This window comes from Fusarium tjaetaba, assembly GCF_013396195.1.
Source record: "Fusarium tjaetaba strain NRRL 66243 chromosome Unknown NRRL66243_c0000030, whole genome shotgun sequence".
Taxonomy (NCBI): domain Eukaryota; kingdom Fungi; phylum Ascomycota; class Sordariomycetes; order Hypocreales; family Nectriaceae; genus Fusarium; species Fusarium tjaetaba.
In genome coordinates, this window is record NW_023501226.1 from 99816 (window position 1) to 121789 (window position 21974).

Sequence of the window (21974 nt, forward strand, 5' to 3'; positions counted from 1 at the left end):
ATAAGCCAGCCAGCCAAGGCTAGACCCGCCTGGGGCCTCTTCTGTTAGTGGTATCCCGGCCACTGAAAGACCCAATCTCTCACAAGGCTCAGGGACCTGGCCTGGCCTGGCAAACCCGTCAGTACGTACCCGCCCGCCCCAGCGACCCCTTCTCCGGGGTTCCTCCAGACCAATCAGGCAATTCTATTTCCACGGAACTACACGACGCTAGTCCAAGTCAGGTATGAGCATGACCGTGTCGTCTGCTGCAAATCACTGGGTGTTAGTGGTTGCTTTGCTGTTGTAAGTCGCTGGTCAGCCAATTACAATACTTGTCGAGTACTCCGGCTGAGCTGTTGGTGAGGCTTGATGCCCACACAATCTGGTGTCATTGGTGAGTAGCCGACAGGTAGATGATGTTTCTTCAGCAACATCAGCAATTACGGTACATCTGACAATCTTGAAAGAAAAGTATCACAGGAACGCAATGAGATCATCAACTATTGCATGAGATCTCACTTACACGAATCATTCATCTATATCTGTGTATGCTGTTGTCCTAACTCCTCACTGTAGTGATGTAACCGCGATCACCCATTCGGAAACAGCACGTGTTAGACTAGGCGTTCCTGCCTTCCCGGTGCTCCTGGACCCTTGCAGCTGTCGGTGTCGTACCTACCTCTCCAGAGCTCCAACCATCTATCTCCCTTACGAGTCGTCTCTCTTTTGCGCCAAAACAACCTTCTTTCAACCCCCCGCCTTTACCAAATCATCAGCACGACAACTTTCGACACTTCACGAAAAGTCAATTCTACATCACTACACTCTTTTTGGGTCGCAGCTGTAGCAGGTCTCTGCAATTATGGCGTCGAAAAAGACAAAGCCCACCGCTGCTGCTGGTGACGACGTCGACATTGACGAGCTGTTGTCTGGCCTTGACCGCGATAAGAAGCCCAAGAAGACAACAAAGTCTAAGCCGACCTCTGCCGCATCCAAGGCACTTGCCGATCAGGATATTCTCGCCGACCTTGAATCGGAGCTGGCTGAGCAGCCTTCACGACCTCATACTCCCCGCCTCAAGGATGCTACCCGCCGTTCCACAGCAACACCCCCCGCTGGCGACCCTCGCAAGTCTACCGATAGTGCACGCAGCCTGAAAGCAACATTCACACCAAGCGCCACGAGCTCAGAACTTTACGAGAACGAGAAGAAGCCAGCATCTGAGCCTGTCCAGCAAGAACCTGCTCCTCAAGCCTCTGGTGGAGGATGGTGGGGTGGCATTTTATCCACGGCCAGCGCTGCTATGAAGCAGGCCGAAGCCGCTGTCTCACAGATCCAGCAGAATGAAGAGGCTAAGAAGTGGGCAGACCAGGTCAAGGGAATCAGAGGACTTGATGTCAACACGCTTCGAACCTATGGTATGTTTGAACTGACACCGAATTATGAATTTAGCTAATTGGGCGTTTAGGTGATGAACTCCGACACCGTGCTCTCCCGACTTTCACCAACATCCTCCACACTCTTGCGCCTCCTATCAGTTCCCATGAACGACTTCTCATTCATATCACCCACGATCTTGTCGGCTACCCGTCACTCGACCCTCTGATTCATAACGTCTTTGGCCATGTGATGGCACAGGTTGAGGGCGGTGACCTTCTTGTCATCCAGCGTGGCCAGGAGAGCCACTCTCGACGTAGTACCGATAGTATCACTGGATGGCATGACGGGCCTTGGTGGAGACAAACTGATACACCCCGAGAGCTCGGATTGATTAAGGGTTTGCCTGAAGGAACCAAACTTTGCCGCGCCAACGCCGAATCGCATGCGAACGAATACTTCTCTGCCAATGGTGGTGTCGAAGCAGCCAAACACAAAGCCACCGAAGATGTGAGCGAAACCAACCCTGTTAGAACCTCAGATCTGTTCCTGGCTGTCCAGGCAATTTCCGTGGATGAGGACAAGAACCTGTTCGCTCGCACTGCTTCTGCGGAAAAGGAGAAGGACTCTTCTGGTGTTGAGGATCAAGATGAGAACGAGGAGCTTATTTGTTTCGCTGTGTTCATCCTGGATCCTGTCCACGACATTGAATTTTATACCGTCAGCCAGTCTGTTCCTGCCCGATGGGTCCAGTGGCTCGATACCCCCGCCCCTCTCACACCCCGATCTGGCGAGGATAGTGATGTGGCCGACGCCAATATTCCCGAAGAGATCAGGGATATCATTGAGAGCGGTGGCGTTGACCCTCGAGAATGGGTTGCGGAGTGGCTTGAGGAGCTTCTGAACCTTTCTATCGGTACTGTTGCTCAACGATATGTCGCTCGCCGCATGGGTGTTGGTGAGGGTGGCCTGGGCAGGGGCAAGAGAAGGATGGAAGATCTTGTGCAGGACAATGCTGGTGAGGCTGCGCGTGCTGGCGTCATCTAAACGGCGTGCAGGAAACCCGATAAAGTATGTTGTATGACAAGGTAGGTTGGGCGTTGGAGTTTACGACGGGTAAATGTAATCTTCGGAAGCTTAAGTGGGCTTGGAAATATTTGAATACTGGGTTCTCTTTTCATCACGCAGGGTTAGGATCGCTTTGGAATCTACACTGTCATTAATATCAAGCTGGACTTTGAACGTCGACTAGCTCGACTATACTATACCCGCCTCTAAAGTCCGACCGCGAAATTCTACCCATGTTCTGCAGCAAAGTCTATGTATGGCCAACACGGTGAACTGATCCAGCCTTCTTAAGCTCACCTCTAGCCTCTCTGGTCGCACCCTCGAGATCAACCTTCTTCAACGGCCGGTAGACGGGATCCCACATCTGCTCTCTGATCCAATCCTCCAAATCTTCCTCCTTTTCAGGGATGCCCTCCTGTGTAGCCTCACCATCCTTGACAGCTGCTTGTATCACATTGCGGGCAATGCGGACACTGACATCCCGCACTGAATCCACGTCTGGGAGAAGAGGAGCCGTTGAGTCTTTAAGAACAGGGCTCAGCGAGGAAACTCCCTCCACAGCGGCTACCAGCATGCGATCTGTCAAGTGCTTGGCTCGGGAGAGCACGCAGCCGAGACCGATGCCTGGGAAGACAACTGAATTGTTGCATTCGCCGACGTTGATAGTGATTTCAGAACCATCTTTACCCCATGGGCCTTTGACGGGTGGGAAGGGCGAGCCTGTGGCTACAAGGGCCTTTCCATTTGTCCATTTGAGGATATCCTCGGGTTTGGCCTCATGAAGGCGTGTAGGGTTGGAGAGGGGAAGAACAATAGGCCGCTCGTGGTGCTCAGCCATGGCGCGGATAACATCCTCGGTGAAGGCACCAGGCTTGGTAGACGTGCCAACAAGCACGTTAGGTCGAACCTCTTTGATCACGGAGAGGAGGTCAGCATCCTTGTCCTTCCACTCTGAAGCATCCTTGGTAAAGATTTTTTGAGAGTCAGTGACACCTTCGGTTTCCGATGTGAGAAGACCGGGCTTGTCAATCAGCCTAAACAGTCAGTCGTGTTCTGTCTCGTCGGTGATAGGCCTTACCAGATCTGCTTTGCTGCCTCCTCATGGCTCATATTTCCTTCCGTGGCAATGGCGTCTCGAACTTGATCTGCGATACCGAGTCCAGCACTACCAGCTCCAAAGACAACCATTCGAAGATCTTTGAGCTTTTGCTTGCTGACGTGGAGACCTGATAAGATAGCTGCGAGAGTCACACATCCTGTTCCTTGGACATCATCGTTGAAGCAAGCAAAGTCTGGACGATACCGATAAAGAATCTTCCTTGCTATCAAATCATCAATGTCAGAATATACCACTAGGTTCGGACAGCGGGTGCATACCATTGGTTAAACCAAAGTCTTCAAAGTGGATGTAGGCCTTGGGATAAAGCTTCCTGGCAGACTGCACAAATGTGTCGACAAACTTGGCATACTCTTCACCACGAACACGCTTCTCTTTTAGACCGAGATATAGCTCATCGCCGAGAAGTTCCTTATTGTCTGTGCCGCAGTCGAGGACAACTGGAAGGGTTCTATTGGGATGGACGCCGGCACAGAGAGTGGTGAGGACTAATTTGGCGACGGAGATGAGGATACCGCCGACGCCTTGGTCACCAATGCCAAGGATCTCTTCACCATCTGGACACAATATTAGTGGCTGCTGATATGATGTAGAGGATAAACTGACCAGATACAACAATGTAGTCAATATCTTCAGGGTTTCCCCATTGTGCGAGATTGTGATGCACATGATCTGGGTCTCGGATGTTGAGATAGCAACCTTCCGGACGTCTAAAGAGTCGAGAGTAATTCTGGATAGCATCGCCTTCAGTCGGTGTATAGACGATGCTCATCATCTCATCGAGGTGAAGTTGCAGAAGCTTTACACAAGAATTAGCATTGCGGTTATAATGGAACGATGCACGAGTGAGTGATACCTTGTAGTACAGAACCTCATTTTGATCCTTTAGTGAAGTGAGAAAAGTATTCTTGGCTAAATCGTCAGGTCTTGACGAATACTGCTCATAGGCACGTTTGCACTGCTGTTCAAGTGTCTGAACACCTTGAGGTAGTAACCCTGTGAGATTAAACTCTCGACGCTCATCAGGAGGAAAAGCAGAGCCCTTGTTGAGATATGGTGTGTTCAAGAGCGATGTACCACTGAGTGCGCAGTTAATAGGACCGGCGGTGCTGAGTGGTAGATCACCAAATTTGGACTTTTTGGAGTGATCAGCCTTTGTGGCATAGTTGTTGTTGAGGCTCATGTATCGCATAGTGGACGGATATAAACGGAAGCGATGGACAGGGGATGATCTGGATAGTTTGAACATGATTATTTACTTGGCAGTCTTGGCCTTTTAATATGTGGTATTAATATTAGTAGAGTAGCATAGCATGGCATAGATAGGCAGGCACGGCAGTTGAGATAGAACAACAAGTTCTGGATCTGATATCACAAAGATGACGTCGTTGAGCTCTCACTGGCCTAAATCCACTCTGACGAAAGAATACGAAACCTTGATTGCATCTGCACGTGCTAAGGGTAGAAAGACAATAGGGTCTTTTGATATCATGAACTTCGATAATATTCCAGACAGATAATCACATGATAGTGACACATGTATTATACTATAATTCCAATAAGAGAAAAAAAGAATGTCGGTGCTCCTGGAGCCTCGCCCGTGTAGAAATTGAGACAATGTTAACCACCAAAAAGGTGACCAACAAAGACGAGACGGACGCGGACTATGATGGCCCTTGTTGTTCTAGCAACTACGACAATAAAAAAAGGAAGCACACAACGAATTGTGAGTCCCCTTTTTTTTTTAGTCGTTAAATCATCCTTCAGACTACTTCGTGCGGATAGTACAAAACGCACCGTCCGTAGAAGACCTTCCGTGAGGAAGACTCGTGGGAAGATTGAGTGACTGAAGGACAAACGCTGCGGATAAATAGAAAGGTATAGGTACCTACCGTGTAGCGAGACGCATAATTAGATCTTGAGATCGCGTCTTGTCGTGTTGTGTTGCTCTGAGAGATAGAGAGAGACTTGGGGTGATAGTGAGAGAAGGGGAAGATTATGGTCAAGGAAAATTTGACGCGGTTTTTGGTGGTGGAGTTGGAGTTGGAGTACGTACCCCACCCACTCACTGTTCGGTTGGCGGGTCAGCCACCAAAAAGATGCTGCATCTCAACTTGAATTCTCATTGGCTCATCAACTTACACCAGAACAATCACTGCTCAATATCATGTCTCACAACATAATCCTTAGTGGCTTGCCAAGACTTGTATTATCTGCATCTATACACGCAGAAAGATACTCGCTTGTATTTTGTCCCATGTACCAACTAAGTCGGCTATAATCTCCTTCTAAGCGTTCTCGTGGTGAGATGGCCTCGTCTCAATCTCTCCATCCTCCACCAACGCCTTCTCGGCCTTCAAAGCGTCAACCTCGAGCTCAATTCCGAGACCAACATCTCGGCGCGCCTCATCCAGCATCTTTGCATCCTCCTCGCCAGTGTGGCTTCCAAAAACTCGATCCATGTCTTCGAGAGTAGCACCCTTGGTCTCCGGAAGACAAAAATGCAGCCAGACCATACTACATGCCAAGAAAACGGCAAAGAAGATGTATGTGCCCCATTCAAGAGTCTCAAACATGGGAGGCACGTAAAAAGCAACGGCAAAGTTGTTTAGCTGCAGTCACTGTCAGTTATACTCGTCTCATAAGCGAGTTGGGACTGCTTACCCAGTTACTAGAAGCACCAATCGAAGAACCCTTGGATCGGATAGAAAGAGGGAAAATCTCGGCAACGAGAGTCCAAGAAACAGGACCCCATGTAGCTCCAAAAGCTCCGACGTAGAGCCAGATGAAAGCCACGGCAACCCAACCAGCAGCACTATGCGTCTCCCAATCGTGCTGGAACTTGGCGACAATAATGCCAGCGAGAACCATGGAGATAAGCATGACTATAGATCCCACGTAGAGCATGGGCTTTCGTCCAACCTTGTCAATGATCGCCATGGCAGGTAAAGTAAAGACGAAGAACACAACACCCGTAACTCCTGTTGCCAATAGAGCCTGTGTTCCTCCAGTAAGACCTAGACTCTCAAAAACTTGACTGGCATAGTAGATGATGGCGTCAATACCAGACCACTGTTGCCAAAACATAACGAGCCAAGCAGTAGCAACACGCTTGAAGTTATCCTTGGTGCGGAAGATCTGATAGTACTGAGCAAACTGGGCCATCCAGACACTACCTTGCTCTTTAGCAGCCAGGTTAGGGAAGTTCTTGGCGAATGCGCGCTGTTCAAAGAGAGCCTCAGCCTTGATCTCCTTGTATTCCACCTGAATGAGCTCGTGCTCGATGGGTAGGTTACGGAGGTAGGACAGCGTTTTAAGAGCCTCTTCATCACGACCCTGCTTAACTAGCCAACGCGGAGAAAATGGCAACCACCAGATTCCTAGGGCAAGAAGAACAGCGGGAATTCCTTGGATGATGGACGGGAGCATCCATGCGAGGTTGCTTTGGCCTTCTCCTGTGCCTCCGATGTAGTTGCTGCCGTATCCGATCCAGAATGAGAGCATGATACCGAGGATGGTGCAGAATTGGTAGAAGGAGACGAGGAAGCCACGGAGTTCGGGAGAGGATAGTTCGGCGTTGTATAGTGGACTAAAGAGACGTCAGTCAGATACCTTTGTTAGTATTGGGCAATAGTTAGGACTTACCCAACACCACTGAAAGTGCCAACTCCAATACCAGTGAAGAAACGACCAGCATAGAGCATGGAGGCATTATCCTTTGTTCCTCCGATATACAGATAGCTACCAAGAATTACCCAGCAGCAGGCCATAAACATAGTGTACTTTCGTGAGTAGACTTCACCAAAGACACCAGCGGATAACGAGCCCAAAATGCCACCGAGCTGAAGGATCGAGGTAAGCCAGCCAGTAGCTGAGGATGAATTGACGATAGAGGGGAAGTTGTCCTTGAAGCGATGCATCACCAGGGACTGGCCTAGGACACCTTGTTGGTAGCCATACTCAAAACCGCCGAAGCTGAGATTGTTAGTGAGAGGGTGAAGACGGGGATGGAGGAGACGAACGAGGCGAAGAGGGCGATGACGATGAGCTTGGGATTCTTGGCGAGAGTCCTCCATCGATTTTGGTAGGCGAGCTTCGTCCGCTCATCAACAGTCGACTCCATGATGGAAGAAGCGTGAATACAATCTATTCACCACCGATTAACAATAATTGAAGTAGTTATTCCAAGCCAAGAGGCAAGTATAAGTGTGACAGAAACCAAGATCAACATCGGGAGAGCAATGGCCCTTATATAACGAACCACAATATTTGCATCATCGACAATTCCATTGCCATTTCGAGCCATCAACTACATGGATCTCAATGTTAAGAAGCTCCCCGCAACTAACACCTCATGCCAATCCGGGGACCCCAGATGCAACATAGAAAAAGGTACAAGCGAAGATGTATCTTTATGGAGTAGCACTGCTACCTTAGTAGGGTCGGTGAGACTCCGGCGATGGGTGCTTGGTATGTCCATATTGGGAAAGATTTCTGTATATGGCAATGTGAAGCACTCTGGAATTATAGCCTCGTCTTGCCCGATGAGCGAGGGTATTATGAGCATGATGTTTATGATGATTGACAATTGATTCATTACTAGAAATACAAGCTACGGTTAGGTCAAGTATCGATACAATTAGCAAGTCAGGAGATGTTACATTACAAAAGGCAATACCACATCAATCTATCGGAGTGCCCCGACTTACACGGAGGCTTTAGTGGGCAAGAGTTGGCCGAGCATTAGAGAAATCACGCGCTGTCACCAAGTTTTCTGACCAAGGAATTAATAGCAAACATGCCCTCTTTTTAAACGCTCGGGATCATGAAACACATTTCTTCCCCACATGTTTCCCCGGTGTCAGTTTTGGTCCCGGTGTCGGCCCTTGCTATGACGATCCCGCATCTCTTCTCCAACCTCCTCCAATTTGTTGTGTTTAGAAAAGTCGACTCAACACCGACAGTCCTTGGCATCGGCAGATGATTCTTGTGTCTTATGAGGCTCAACTGGGATTACTGATCCGCGTGTACATGGATGCTGGTGCTAGGCAGAAGGATTTTCTGGCTTGACACTGGACAGAAACACGGGCCAAGTAGTTGGAAATGCTTGTGACTTACATAACTCTATGGAACGTTTCACATAAACCTTGCCCTTTTACATAACGAAGAAGAGGTTTGCTTCGCCATGAACTTAGACAGTAGAGAATTCATCGAGGATACATATACTCCAAGGCATTTGATATGAGAAGCCTCCGGCCTCGTCTGCTCGCTGGAAGTTGCTCCATGCTACCCTCTGCTACCCTATATACTTGATGGCGACCTCGGTGAGCAAGAAAACCTAGAACTTCTATCATAAATAAGAAAAGAATTTTAGTATAGGCTTAGGCCCTTTAGATAGCTTATTCTTATCAATCAGAATAATGATCCTGAGGCTTCTTGGAATGCGCGTATTCCATCTTACAACTCCGGATTTCGCTAAAATGCCCCTAGACGACTGTCGCGCTTAAAAGTGCCTCTTTTGGGTTAAAATGCTCCGGAAATAAATTTCTGTCGGGTATCACAGCCAACGATAGAACCTAGGTGGGCAGCAACAAGAAAGCCTCTCACATAAAGACAAGATGTTAAGAGTAACTAATCTAAGTCTCACTAAAGTTATGCTCAATTTACCTAAGCCTTGTCATCATTTAGGATAGATACCCTAAGTTTTGCCTCCTTTAGCCTAAGCATGCTATCACAGGCATGTCGAAGTGTGAAAAACGCAAGCTGCTTCATACTCTGAGCCACGGCGATACGCAGATACTCTTGTCGATCTCTGCCGTCCTGCCCAATGCTGACGATGGGATACCCGCCGCCGTACTTGATGAGGAGAGTGTTAAGAATAAGACGGCACATCCTGCCGTTGCCGTCTCCAAACGGATGAATGTTAACAAACTTGTGGCAGTACTTACTCGCAAGCGCTACCGGGTCGATTTGTCCTTTCTCCGTAGCCTTCTTGATGTCGGACTCTAGTTCCTCTATCATATCGCGCATCGCAATGCGGACTTTGCTGTGGTCCATGAAGACGTGGGAACCACATTGGACATTCCATAATCGATACTGTCCACTGTATTCGTTCCAGGGTATGTGCTTGCTGATTTCGATCTTGTATGTCAGGTCACCATGAGCCTGCGTGATAATATGCTCAGATAAGTTCTTGTCGTTAATACAGATCTGCTCGATCATGTACCTGGCTGCCTTGGCATGTTGAACGATTTCTCGGTAGGCTTGAAGGATATCGGCATGTTTGCAAGGCAGGTCCTTGTTGTAGAGATAGAGATCGAGTTGTTCGTATTCTGGGTCGTGTTCGCTAATCTCTTCCGGTGGTGCTTTGCCTCCTCGGAAGACATCTTTGCAGAGCTTTAATGTGATGTCGAGACCTCCGCCCACGTGCTCGATCATATTGGACCCATAGACCATGCGAGCGAGTTCATCTATAATGCGTTCGTCAATATCAGCGATGTTTTCATATTGCTCCAGCCCATGTTTGACATTTGTGATGTGCCTGCCTAGTTCATGGTGAAGCTCGTTAGGGCTAATGTCACCATACTCATAAGCATCGTCATCCACATGAATAGGAAGGGCTTCTTTGTTACACATCATCATGCGCCGAATAGATCGCCCAAGATGGTCCAAATCCACACTATCAACAATTGGGTCATCAAAAGGGGCTTCGAACCTTGGTCGCTTAGATGCCTTTCCAGTGTGGTTGCTCTCGCTTTGAAGACGTTCGTTTTGCACACTTTCGAAGGGGTCCTGGGGTAGACTGTTTCGTTTCTGACTGGGCATCTTGGTACTGGGCAAAGGAGCTTGTGCATGAGAAAAAAAGTCGAAAGTTGGATCAGAGTGGGGGGAAGGGGTCTTTTTTATACCTGAAGTGACTCTGAAGTTATAAAAGTTTACCTAAACCTTACCACTTTATTGGATGTAAGCCAATTTTACCTAAACTTAGAGATGATTTTATTGAATACTGATAGGTCTTCGAATAAGCCTTCATCAAGTTCCAAGAACTTAATTCTTTTTGGCCATATCAAACTATCATGCAGGTATTAGTACCTTCAGTGGAGAAGTCACATATTTCGTTCACGACAGCCAAGGCCTCAAGATCTCGCGATATGTACAGTTGTATATTCAGATGGCCTATGAACAGCGACTTTCGAATCAAAGAGTGTCCCTAAATTCCTCCAATATCCACCTTTGTAACCTTGTAGTCATTCTCAATCTCATATATACTCATCTTTCCCAACCACCCTCCTCCTCTTGGACGAAGATCTCACAACAGACATTTATCGTCTCTTTTGGTGATGCTAAAGTGCTTACTGAGCGGTGTTGCCGTTGTTGCCGATCAGGTTGGGGGAGCTGCGGAGGTTGCCAGTGATCTTGCCAGAAGTAGCAGTGCTCTTGAGCCAGTTGGTGACACCAGTGACGCCGGAGACACCGTTGACAGAGATGCCGTAGAGGACAAGACCAGCAATGTGGGGAGTGGCCATGGAGGTACCGCTGATGCTGTTGGTGGCACTGTTACTAGTGTACCAGGCAGAGAGAACGCCGGTGCCGGGAGCAAAGATGTCAAGAACGGTGCCGTAGTTGGAGTAAGAGGCAATGGCCCAGCTGCTGTCGATAGCACCGACGGTGATAGCGCTGGTAGCAGAGGCAGGAGAGGTGTTGGCGGCGTTGGCACCATCGTTTCCGGCAGCAATAGCAGAGATGATACCAGATGAGGAAGCAGAGTTGACAGCGTTGTTGAAAGAAGCAGAGTAACCACCACCAAGGGACATGTTCACGACAGAGCGAGCAGTTCGGCCCTTGGAGATGATATCGTTGGCAGCCCAGTTGAAACCAGCAAGGATAATAGAGGTGCTAGAAGAGCTGCCCTGGAAGACCTTGACAGCCTGGATGGTGGCCTTCTTGGAGACACCGTAGGTCTTGCCGGCAATGGTGCCAGAGACGTGAGTACCGTGGCCAACAGAATCGGCGTTGTCGCCACTGAAGGCAGTGTAGACGGCCTGAGCACGGCCCTCAAATTCATTGTGGGTGGTTCGAACACCAGTGTCGATGACGTAGGCATAGGTGTTGGTACCAGCGTTGGTATCGTAGATATAGCTGGTAAATCCACTAGAACGGTGAGAGACTGTGCCGAGTCCCCAGGGGGCGCCACTCTGAGTAGTCAAGGCACGCTTTGCGAGAGTCGTTGCCTCTTCTTCCTCCTCCTCAACCCAGTTGATGACCCACTCGCGGTCCTGTTCGACGATGGCAACCTGGACTGGATATCAGCATTGGGTAGCTTATTGAAATTCAATGTCACTTACATCAGGGTTCTTCTTGATCTCCTCAACGGTGCTCTTGTCGAAAGAGCCAGCATAGCCCTGGAAGCCATACTTGCCCTTGTAGGTGCGCTCAACACCCTTCTCGGCGCGCTTGTTCAGCCCACGCTTGTGGACATCTTCAACCCAGCTGAGATGGCTGTCGACATCGGCAGCAGCGATATCAGACTTGAGGGTGATGATGTACTTGCCAGGAATGACCTTGCTGGAGTCAACCTTGGCAGTAGTAGGAGCGGCGTTGACGAGCCCGAAGAAGGCTGTCGCGGCGAAAGCGAGGTTCTTGAAGTTGACCATTGTGAAGATACAAAGGAGCAGAGGAAGAACAAGAAACGATGGAGGATGCTTGTGTGTAGATGAGACTGAGGGTGATGAGGATGAGAAGGTAAGTTGTTTGGAGGGGAGGACGATACGTCTTATATAGATGTGGCCGATGTTGCTAGGCGACTGCTTCAATAACAATAACAATATGGATGGCTGATACGGGGTTCGTATGTTGAGTTCATGAAGTCACCTCTGCCAGCCATACGCAGCCATGATACATGGCAACGCTGGCTATTGTTGTGGTAACAGAAGTATATCGAACGGTTTGTGTAGAGAGACTTTGCTCGCTGGTGTCCCCCCTGAAGTCAAAAGCCCAACAGCCGGAGATTCTAAACCCCTACAGACCGAGTGCAGGGTTTGTAAGGTGCAAATCTGCAAGTGTCTTGCATCTATTGCCAGACATGATGTCCCATCAAGACACAATCGAAGGGATGATTTTCATCAGCTTCCTCTTGCGGCGACAACCGACAGATTTACGCAGCGTCTCGCCATCGCCTTCAGCAACGCCAGACAAAAAGAGGAAGGCGAAATGTGATGCATCGAGGCGGGAGAAGCTCTGAGAGGCGACTCAGGATAGCGAGAGTGCAAAAGTTCTCGAGAATGCAAGAAGCAGGTCGGTGGGCCTAGCATCAAAGCCAAGAAGGATGCATGGGACTTTCATCACAAGAGATACCTTGATGATAGAGCACCAGGATATCGTAATGGGTCTCAGTAGACGTCCAGAACACACCCAGCTTGTCTCACAAATTATGAACAACAATACGTTGACGGAAATCGATTGCATGTGATGAGACAGGGCGTGAGGAAAAAGTAGGTTACCATCGATAACCTTGGCTATAGTTGAATGTATTCAGGATCTCTTCAGTGGAACTCCCTGCCGTCAATCATGATCGACATGGCACTAAGAATACAATCCTCCAGCAGGTTACTCTTAAAGATTAACCATATAGTCTCGGTCTAACCTCATATCTCGATCTTGGCAGTGACTGCCGGTATCCAGAACTACTGGAGTCGATAGTAGAGAGCGGCCCGAGGGGGAAGGCGTTTGAAACCCCTTCCAGTCTCTGATTGGAGACAGCAAACAGGAACATAGCCAGTCGGAATCATGGATCGGCCCGTAGACGATGCATAAATCCTAGTTCAAGGTGTTTATCGTCAGAGGCTTGGTGAATTGATAGTCGAAGGAAGTCGAGCGGGAAGTTAGTGAACTGCCAGATAAAGTAAATATGCTTCTCCGCAACTCCAGCATAGCCAAAGCAGGCTAGACATTGCTCCTTGATGACCTAGCCCTACCGATGACAACAGCCGTGCGGGAAGGGTTTCACACCAAGAGCTATGCTGCAACTTGGATAGAAGTTCCTGTCATAGATGAGCATCAAATCAACTTCCTCTTTGGGACACTATGTCCGAGTAGGTGCGTATCGTTGCCGCCGCTGGCCTCGCAGGACAAGACATTGATTCGAGTGTCCATTTTCGCTGGAGGCTGATAATTACAGTGACGCTAAGTTGTAGGAAAAGGAACCTTGCTTAGCCTCATGATTCTATGTCTAGAAGCCCACGGGAGGATGAGTAGGAGGGCAGCGTGATTCGAAGCGAGGGGTTGGAGTGCACTCCTTGCCGAAGTCTTAGATGATCTATATCGATTGTTTCAAACATTGCAATAAAGATATCGGGACGGAAACAAAACAACAGAAGCCTTGGATTCGGTATCCCTGTTCATCGAGTCTGTCGTAGTTCGCATTCTATCGAGTTTGTGTCGGCGAATAGATAGATCCTGAGCACTTGTAAAGTTGAGGTTTCCCACTGTAAGGCCTGGGTGGGGTTGATACCTTGAAGTAATACGGAGTAGAGGGGCTAGAGGGGCCGGAGATGCCACGGGCAAGAGCCAAGCTTGGGTGGGGACAGAGATCAACCAATGAGAAGTAACGGAAGGAGTAAACGGGTTGTTGGGTCTTTCTTGTCTTACCTGACTGCAGAGATAAAGATTTGTGGCTTGGACCCAGCAGGTGCATTGACGTACCCCAGAAGTCTAACTTACAACAACAGCATCATCTGAACCATTATCATCGCCATCACTAACCTCCATTATTCAAGGGTGAGGCCAAGACACTTTAACCCCTGGAGAGACATGGAGATTTCACTACCCGTTAGCGCCCTTCCTTCCCGTGCCAGTTTAATTCTAACCATAATTCTATTCTGTTCTATTCTACCTATCGAAGCCTGATTTAAGGGTGCTAATCTCGAGTCCCATTTAGGTATCTGCCCGACCTTGGTCAAGGCCAACCTCAGTAATGAATGAATGGACCCCGCTCTATCTTTGCATCTCATGACCCTTGCTCATGCATCCGACTAATCAATCAATTAACCCTTATCAGCACCTCATGATGCTATCAGAACAAAAGTACCTGTCATGTTCTTGGATAGTACCTATTCTAATGTATTGCATTAGGTTATCGGTCCGCCAAGACCTACGTATCATTCTCGTTCAATACCGAACAAAACTCCGAATCCCAAGCAACCCAACCCATTCGTGGAAACTACCCGACAACACTCGCACGCCATCCTTTACAGCACTCGCTTATGGCCAAGGAACTTTTTGACTGGCCTAACGATGTTTTGAGTCAGGAGACGCTGACAATCCTGGTCACTCTCGATAGCTCAGGAAAGACCAGCAATTGGCTGCCATCCATTACCTATACCCTGCTTTGAGCCTTCTCAATACCTGCTCAAGGTACGGAGTATACAAAATCATATTGTTTAGCGAGTCTGTTTATTTCTCCGTGACCACGCCGCACGATCGTCACGGCCCGCCGGAATCCTCTTAACGAAGTGTTACTATTGTCGCGAGGCTCAGGAACCAGCAAGAGCTGAGAGTGATCTTACGGCTACCAACCGAAACTGGATCTCGCAATCATGCTAAAACCGAAAGGAGGTCACGCCGCTTTGACATTTAAGCATCTATTAAACTTTACGCCAAGTGGTGTTCTTCTGCCCTGGACCAGTCTAAACTCAACTCGTGGCTCAACTTCATGCCACAAGGTAGCATCTGCTTTAACCACAAGAGCCCATATGCAATATGGCACCTCTCTCACTTTGGATGAGATCATCGATTCAATGTGGTATGCCCGCTTCCTGTACCCCGAGGACCCTTGTCGCCGTTGAATCGACGAGTGTCGCCACTACATGAGATCTTGCCGCTAGGAGGACCTACCACAAAAGTACTTACGACCTTGATTACTTGAGCTCCTTCCTAGCTGGCCACTATCGTCTTCGAACCGAGAGCTATGTCGCGATAAGGATCCCATATTGTTCAACATCGTCAGCAGGGAAACTCGCCTACGAGGCACCTCAAAATCCATCCCACGCAGCTTTGGAGCGGCAGACTCCAACAAAGGTTCCCACATCCCGGAAGAGATCAGGCTTCTGACCATAGATACGCGCCCCGGCTAACCAGCTATATGTGCATTAAGCCTTTGAGGCAACCTGAGCGGTAGCTATGATATCCAATCACGCAAGGCACGAGGCTTCCAAGACTTCTAGACTACTCTCGCCTTTCCATGGAGGGTGTTCTGCAACGCCATTTCGAGTTAAAGATCTTCAAAAAAGGCCATGCATCTAATTCCATCAATACATACTTCTTAGCTCTTCACTCATCTTCGATTAATCACTTACGACAATTCACAACAAGACGTTGTTTCTGCTACCTTCCTGTTTACACCATAGTCGCCGAGATTCTGCATCAGCAGGATCCAGCATGTCTATCAGATAGTATCTGGTTCACGCTAGAACTTAGGGACACTGGCCTTTGGTCGATTTCTCTGACCATGGGCAAGCCTCAGAGACTCTTCCACAGCTTCCACTATGGCTAAGCTCTGCTTACTCAGTGACAGACTATATTTACAACTCAAGGAGCGAAAAGAATAAGAGGCCAGGTATTTTAAACCTGGTTAAAGCTCTATACGCTGTCGAAATAGTATCGTCGGGGCCACCACTATTGACCCCCTTTGTCGTCCAGTTCTTCGTTATGGTCGCCGAGTATGAGGTGTGCCATCAAGGTGTTTGAAGAAGCTGCTGGCATATTTTTATTGACCTAAGCAATCTCTCATAATCTACGATCTGTTTCTGACAGGTGAATCTGATTCAAACTCTGTTTGGAAAGTGGGAGTTGGGGATAAGGTCGACCCCCCGTGATACTTCAGGGGGACATGGTCAGCCCGTGGAGTAGTCATACTTGACTTATCTAAAAGGAGCCCATGTTCAAGATTCTCGTTATAGCTCCCATACTACCTAGTTCTCGGCGAGCGCAGATAATGTTGATTTGAAATTTTGGCCACAGCACTGGAGTACGGTCTTCAACTTCAGCATGAGATCCGGATATAGAGACGCAGTCCATCCCCATGTCTTTGGAGATAGAGTTCTTAGGCCATGCTCATAGTACCCAATCATCGACGCATATTTGATGATTGCCTTATACGGACCTTGCATGAGGTAGTGATACCTTGCTATCTTGCCAACGCAGCGTATGGTAGCCAAGCCAGTGTGTAGGCATATTGCTCCGCAAAATGCCAGCTGCACCTCGGGATATGCTACTTCGTATGATCAGTGGCACTTGGAACACGAGGTCATCGTACTGACCATGCGCGTTACTGCGAAGCAACACTTGGGACTTACTCGTACCCTCATCAACACTCCCTCCTGTCTCTCAAGTTCACTAGTCCGAAGGTTTCCCTTACCGACATTTGTACTCGTCCCGCTTGCTTCATTTAGGGACCTGAGTGGGAGAAAAGACCACAAATCTGCGATTGACCGTTTGGGTTCAGTCGGCCTTCAACGACTATGTCTCCTGAGTGTACGGCGCATCTCAGTGCCCACGAGAACACAATTCAGGACTCAACTCTTCGCGATATTGGCTGATCATATCTCTCTATATGTGAGTGCAATTAATCTCAACTGCCGGGCACATAACGACTGAGAGGCAGTGCCGGTCTCTTGTGGTGTAAGAGTAGCACCCCCTATTGGCTCCCATACAAGAGGAGCAGGCACCTCACATTGCAAAGGATATGCATTGTCAGCTCAGCATGTTGGTAGTTACGCTGACACTGAAACATACAGGCTTTGTCAGAGATAACCTTAATTCAACTACCTCAAGCTGACACAGACATACAGATATTTACCGACTCCATTCCCACCAGGTCTCCTCGAGCGATCACATCGGACAGCCACTCGGCTCCTTATTCCCATCAGTCTGTCTACCATCGACTTTACTACCATCTACCTTCGTCGGAGCCCCTTCTGGCATGGGAATACCCGGAACATCCTTGAAAACCGCAAAGCTCGACGGTGTCTCCTCCAATACCGGGAAGTGAAACCCGCACTGCGGACACTGTTCATGAAGAACAGCCTGCTCCTCAGCGAGGTTATACTTCTTATCCTGAGTGTGATTGCACACAGGACACACACGAAGCAGTCTCGTTCCAACAAGCTCGAAGTTAGTGATGATGTCCTCCATGATAGCCCCGTTCGCTGCCCACTCCTTGCAGTATTTATGGTAGGTGTTCTTATGCCAGTCGTACAGAGCACCACGACTAGTCCAGAAACTGCATTCGTTGTACCAGCTTCTGTCGTCGGGGTGTTCCCACCATGTTAGGTGTAGAAATCCTGGGAGTGTCATAAGATGGCGACGTGTGTCGGCGAAGAGAACCTTGAACTTCTCGTAGGCGTCTGGGCTGGAGAAGCGGACTCTTTGCATGCTCAGATAGATAGTCATAGTGGCAGTATAATGCTTTGGGTATTGGGAGAATGGTATAGGTTTGGCTTCTTTAAAGCTTTTGTGGTACGATATCAATATGATCGACTATCAACTATACAGGAGTTCAAAGTAGCTGACAAGAATTTAGACCCTTTCATACTGCCATCCTCTCAATTTATACTTACACCAGCATCTGACTTCTTTTGTTATCTTACGTGTTGCACAGGACTGCCCAGGCAATTATTTCCATATCAAGAACATAATCACGAAAGCATCTACGACCATTGGCTTATCAAATATCCGGGGAAGCGGGGGTGATTAAGTTTCCTGATAAAGCTACGACAGCCGTCATGATTGTGTGGCAACCACAAGTTGGACGTTTTGTGTGGATGGCAGCTGTTGACTGGCTCGTGGCTTGCGGGTTGTAAGATCTTCATAGCTTAAGCCAATCGAAACTTGCTGTTTGTAAAGCTGAGACACTTGAAGATACAGGCAGAGAACAACATCTTTCTAGGGCCAAGCATTGCAATCACTATCAATTCATAACTTCATGTTTACGTAACATTAGACACATTATGTCTCTCAATCATGGAACTGCATCCCCAAGTACTGTGTCTTGAGTACAGTACCCTTCTTGGCACCCGTAACACCAATCTTGACGACCTCACCCGGGACGATATCGATTAGATTGTCTTCAAACTTGACCCCATCGTCTTTGCTCAAGACCGCTAGTCCCTTGATAGGCACCTCGGCGCTGATTTCAACGAACTTGCATCCCTCAGAAACTTCAGTCTTGAGATTCTTGGGTTTTTGGAAGTGTAGGTACTTCAGTGGCTCGGGCCAGTTGACATATCGTGCAATCTGTTTGCCATCCTGGTAGAAGTAAGCTGCAACAACAGTCTTCGCCTCAAGGTCAGCGTTGGGCTTCTCAACAGGGACATCCAGGGTTTTGATTTCCGTTGAGCGGTTACTCTGGAGAACTAGGTCAGAAACAACTGTTTGTGAGTATGTCTCCTTTCCGGTCTCAACGTCCCAGGCCTTGACAACACAGTCTACAGTAACATCTTCCAACTTGAGGTTACTTCCCCAAATCTCAACCTTGACCTTAGTCTCAATATCGACCCTTGTGTATTTGTTCTTGGGGTGCTTGTGCTCCCTACGTGTCATGCCAATAGTGATAGGTGCCATCTCCCGCTTGATGGTGAAGTAGGAATGCTTGGGCTGAAGGTAGTAGTCACAGATGGCCCACGAAGTAACGGGCCAGCAGTCGTTGGTCTGCCAAACCAAGACACCACTACAATACTCCTTTTTTGGACCCTGCCACTGTCGCTTCCAGAGCCGATAGGCTGAGGCTAAGGCCTCGGCTTGTAGCAGTTGGCTGTAGTAGACGTAGTCTTCCAAGGGTTCCAGCGTGAAACGGAAATTTTCGGCCATGTACAGACCCAGTCGACGCAGCTGTCCATCTGCCTTGTTGTGAAAGTCAATCGTGGATGATGTAGAGAATCGCTCAGGGTCGTCCTTGCCTTGTGGAAGGAAAGCATCGATGGCCTTAATATCTGGGAAGCCTTCCATACCAAACTCGGAAACGAATCTCCCAACGAGCTTGTCGTAGTCTTGGTACTTTTGTTGAGAGCCGTGCCAAACATTCCATTGATGGATATCTCCAATAGTTGGGTCAGTGGTAACCTTGCCACCCCAAGGGCTTGCAATATGATAGACGGCATTTGGATGGAGATCTTTGCAAGCGTCTGGAAGTAGCTTTTCGTAGATGTATCGAGCAGGGAAGTCGGTCTTTAACCAGCTCTCTGGGTCATGGTCGTCGAAGTCATATGTGAGATTCTCGGACTCACGTAGTTGGTAGTCCTCATTGTTGCCAGCCCAGAGAACAATTGATGGATGGTGACGAAGTCGCTTGATATTGGCTCGAGCTTCTCGGTCAATAGATTCGAGTAGGTCAGGCCAGGCAGGGTAGTTGCCACAAGCGAACATGAAGTCCTGCCAAACAAGGATACCGAATTCATCGCAGGCATCATAGAAGACGTCCTCTTCGTAGATACCACCTCCCCAGACCCGAAGCATAAACTGATTGCCATCAGCGACGAGTTTGACCCATTCTCGGTATCTCTCTTTCGTAATTCGAGGAATGAAGTTATCTGCTGGAATCCAGTTGCTTCCACCGCAGAAGATCGGGATGTTGTTGACTTGAAAAAAGAAGCTGGTACCTGGTTGACCATCAAGCTCTCGTTCAACAAGTTCAAGTTTGCGAAGGCCAATCTTCTTGGAGATTGTATCTATCTCGTTATCGTCCTCGAGAAGGGTGGCCTTGATGGTATACAGGGGTTGTTTACCATATCTGACTGGATACCAGAGAGCCGGATCTTGGATATGGAACGTAGTGGTTGCGTCTTTGTCTTTTACATGTGCGGTTTCAGATGCAACCTTTTTTCCATCTAAAGAGACTTCGAAGCGGACTCTAGAGGCTTTGCCTTCAACAGCCGCATGAACAACAACATCTGCCTTCTTGAGAGACTTCTCAACTTCTGACTCAGTATAGAGATCTGCGATATGAGACTCATAAACTTCAAGGTTGATGGGTCTCCAAGGACCACAGGTTAGCAAAGCAGGACCCCAATCCCAGCCCTAAGAATTAATTAGAGACCGCGAAACAGCAACGACGAAATGACCTACCCAGTGGTACTGCGCCTTTCTGACAGGAAGTCTTGAGCCGTCCCCATTCCAGACAACATACTTGTGGTCAGGATGCTCTTCCACCAACTTCCATCCTCTCAAATACGCCGCATCAAATGTGATGCGGAGCTCATTCTCGCCATCCTTTTTGAGATCTTTTGTGACGTCCACTCGTTCGGGAACAAACATGTTCTCGGTCTCAAGAATCTTTTCGCCATTCAACTCAACCGTGGCAAAGGTATCGAGACCGTCGAAGGCCAGAACCGCCTTTGCACCATCATGAATCTCCGGGCTAGAAAAGGTCGTCTTGTACACCCAAACAGTCTCACCGATCCATTGAACTTTAAGCTCATTCTTTCCAATATAAGGATCAGGAATCTTCTTATGGTGTAAGAGGTCAAGATGGACGTTTGTTGGAAATTGAGCGACTGGTAAATAAGAGGAGTCGTCTTCTTTCTCCTGCTTGAATTGCCAGTTCTTGTCGACTGGGGTAACAGTGCGGGGAGCCATGACGAAAGGGTCTCGTTGAAGCTATGATTGTGCAAGTTGTGAGAGAAATCAACGATGGAAATTTATGAAAGAGTGAATTTGGATAATACAGAAAATGGAGAGAAAGGAATGCTTTGATTGACGATCCGACCTTTTTGACATGGAAGGAACGATGGCTTTAACCGGGCAATTTGCCAGGGCAGGTGCAAGTCATGATGACCCCGCGATGTACGAATGCCTCCAGGACAGGTACGGGCGATCCTCCCGTCGTAAGACGTCCAATTCTGTTACTCAATCTCAATGGTCAGTTTATGAGCGACAACATGTTATTTCGACGTTTACACTGCAGAAGACCTTCCACAGGCACTTCTGCGGCACGACGATCCGTCGCACCAATAAGCGCCAACTCCAGTTCTCCAAGCCAAGCTGCATTCCGTGGCGATGAATGGTGGAATTTCACTGGCGATGGGTAACTCACTCTGCTTTACTTGTGAATTTGACGTCAGCCCACCACTTACATCCACTCTTTGGTGTAGATGCTGTTGACCTTCACTGTTTGCTTCTAAAGAATAAAGTAACTGGCACTCAAATCGGAAAGCTATATCGACAGGTATCTTCTGAAAGTCTTCAAGAAAGGGTTGTCATTATTAAGTACATTATTCGGACTCAAGTACAGCTCGCGAACTCGCTTAGTCGTGTGCAGTTCGCAGCTTCATATCGTCTATCCAAACGCCAAACACGCTGATGAACGAATGTCTTCCTAAACACTACCGGTCTAACCATGCAACCGGATATCTTCAAACACTGCCAATCCATTATGAGAAGC

General features: G+C 48.4%; 7 protein-coding genes across 7 annotated transcripts; 1 reads left to right on the forward strand and 6 right to left on the reverse strand.

Annotated features, from left to right (window-relative positions):
* Window positions 1–841: 841 nt before the first annotated feature.
* FTJAE_1602 (maintenance of telomere capping 1) lies at window positions 842–2403 on the forward strand (the record flags this gene model as incomplete). Its single annotated transcript, XM_037347709.1, has 2 exons — window positions 842–1397; window positions 1448–2403. 2 exons carry the CDS (start codon window positions 842–844, stop codon window positions 2401–2403), a joined length of 1512 nt encoding a protein of 503 aa, XP_037211170.1.
* A 271-nt stretch (window positions 2404–2674) lies between these two features.
* On the reverse strand, window positions 2675–4733 carry FTJAE_1603 (malate dehydrogenase (oxaloacetate-decarboxylating); the record flags this gene model as incomplete). Its single annotated transcript, XM_037347710.1, has 4 exons — window positions 2675–3458; window positions 3503–3746; window positions 3802–4098; window positions 4148–4733. 4 exons carry the CDS (start codon window positions 4731–4733, stop codon window positions 2675–2677), a joined length of 1911 nt encoding a protein of 636 aa, XP_037211171.1.
* A 1096-nt stretch (window positions 4734–5829) lies between these two features.
* On the reverse strand, window positions 5830–7664 carry FTJAE_1604 (quinate permease; the record flags this gene model as incomplete). The annotated part of the gene is made up of 4 exons (XM_037347711.1): window positions 5830–6153; window positions 6206–7130; window positions 7187–7516; window positions 7564–7664. 4 exons carry the CDS (start codon window positions 7662–7664, stop codon window positions 5830–5832), a joined length of 1680 nt encoding a protein of 559 aa, XP_037211172.1.
* A 1544-nt stretch (window positions 7665–9208) lies between these two features.
* Window positions 9209–10366, reverse strand: FTJAE_1605 (uncharacterized protein; the record flags this gene model as incomplete). The annotated part of the gene is made up of 1 exon (XM_037347712.1): window positions 9209–10366. One exon carries the CDS (start codon window positions 10364–10366, stop codon window positions 9209–9211), a length of 1158 nt encoding a protein of 385 aa, XP_037211173.1.
* Window positions 10367–10893: 527 nt separating this feature from the next.
* Window positions 10894–12195, reverse strand: FTJAE_1606 (endopeptidase K; the record flags this gene model as incomplete). Its single annotated transcript, XM_037347713.1, has 2 exons — window positions 10894–11835; window positions 11887–12195. The coding sequence occupies 2 exons, from the start codon at window positions 12193–12195 to the stop codon at window positions 10894–10896; spliced, it is 1251 nt and encodes a 416-aa protein (XP_037211174.1).
* Window positions 12196–17428: 5233 nt separating this feature from the next.
* On the reverse strand, window positions 17429–17971 carry FTJAE_1607 (uncharacterized protein; the record flags this gene model as incomplete). The annotated part of the gene is made up of 1 exon (XM_037347714.1): window positions 17429–17971. One exon carries the CDS (start codon window positions 17969–17971, stop codon window positions 17429–17431), a length of 543 nt encoding a protein of 180 aa, XP_037211175.1.
* A 582-nt stretch (window positions 17972–18553) lies between these two features.
* Window positions 18554–21169, reverse strand: FTJAE_1608 (beta-mannosidase; the record flags this gene model as incomplete). The annotated part of the gene is made up of 2 exons (XM_037347715.1): window positions 18554–20611; window positions 20660–21169. 2 exons carry the CDS (start codon window positions 21167–21169, stop codon window positions 18554–18556), a joined length of 2568 nt encoding a protein of 855 aa, XP_037211176.1.
* Window positions 21170–21974: the final 805 nt, after the last annotated feature.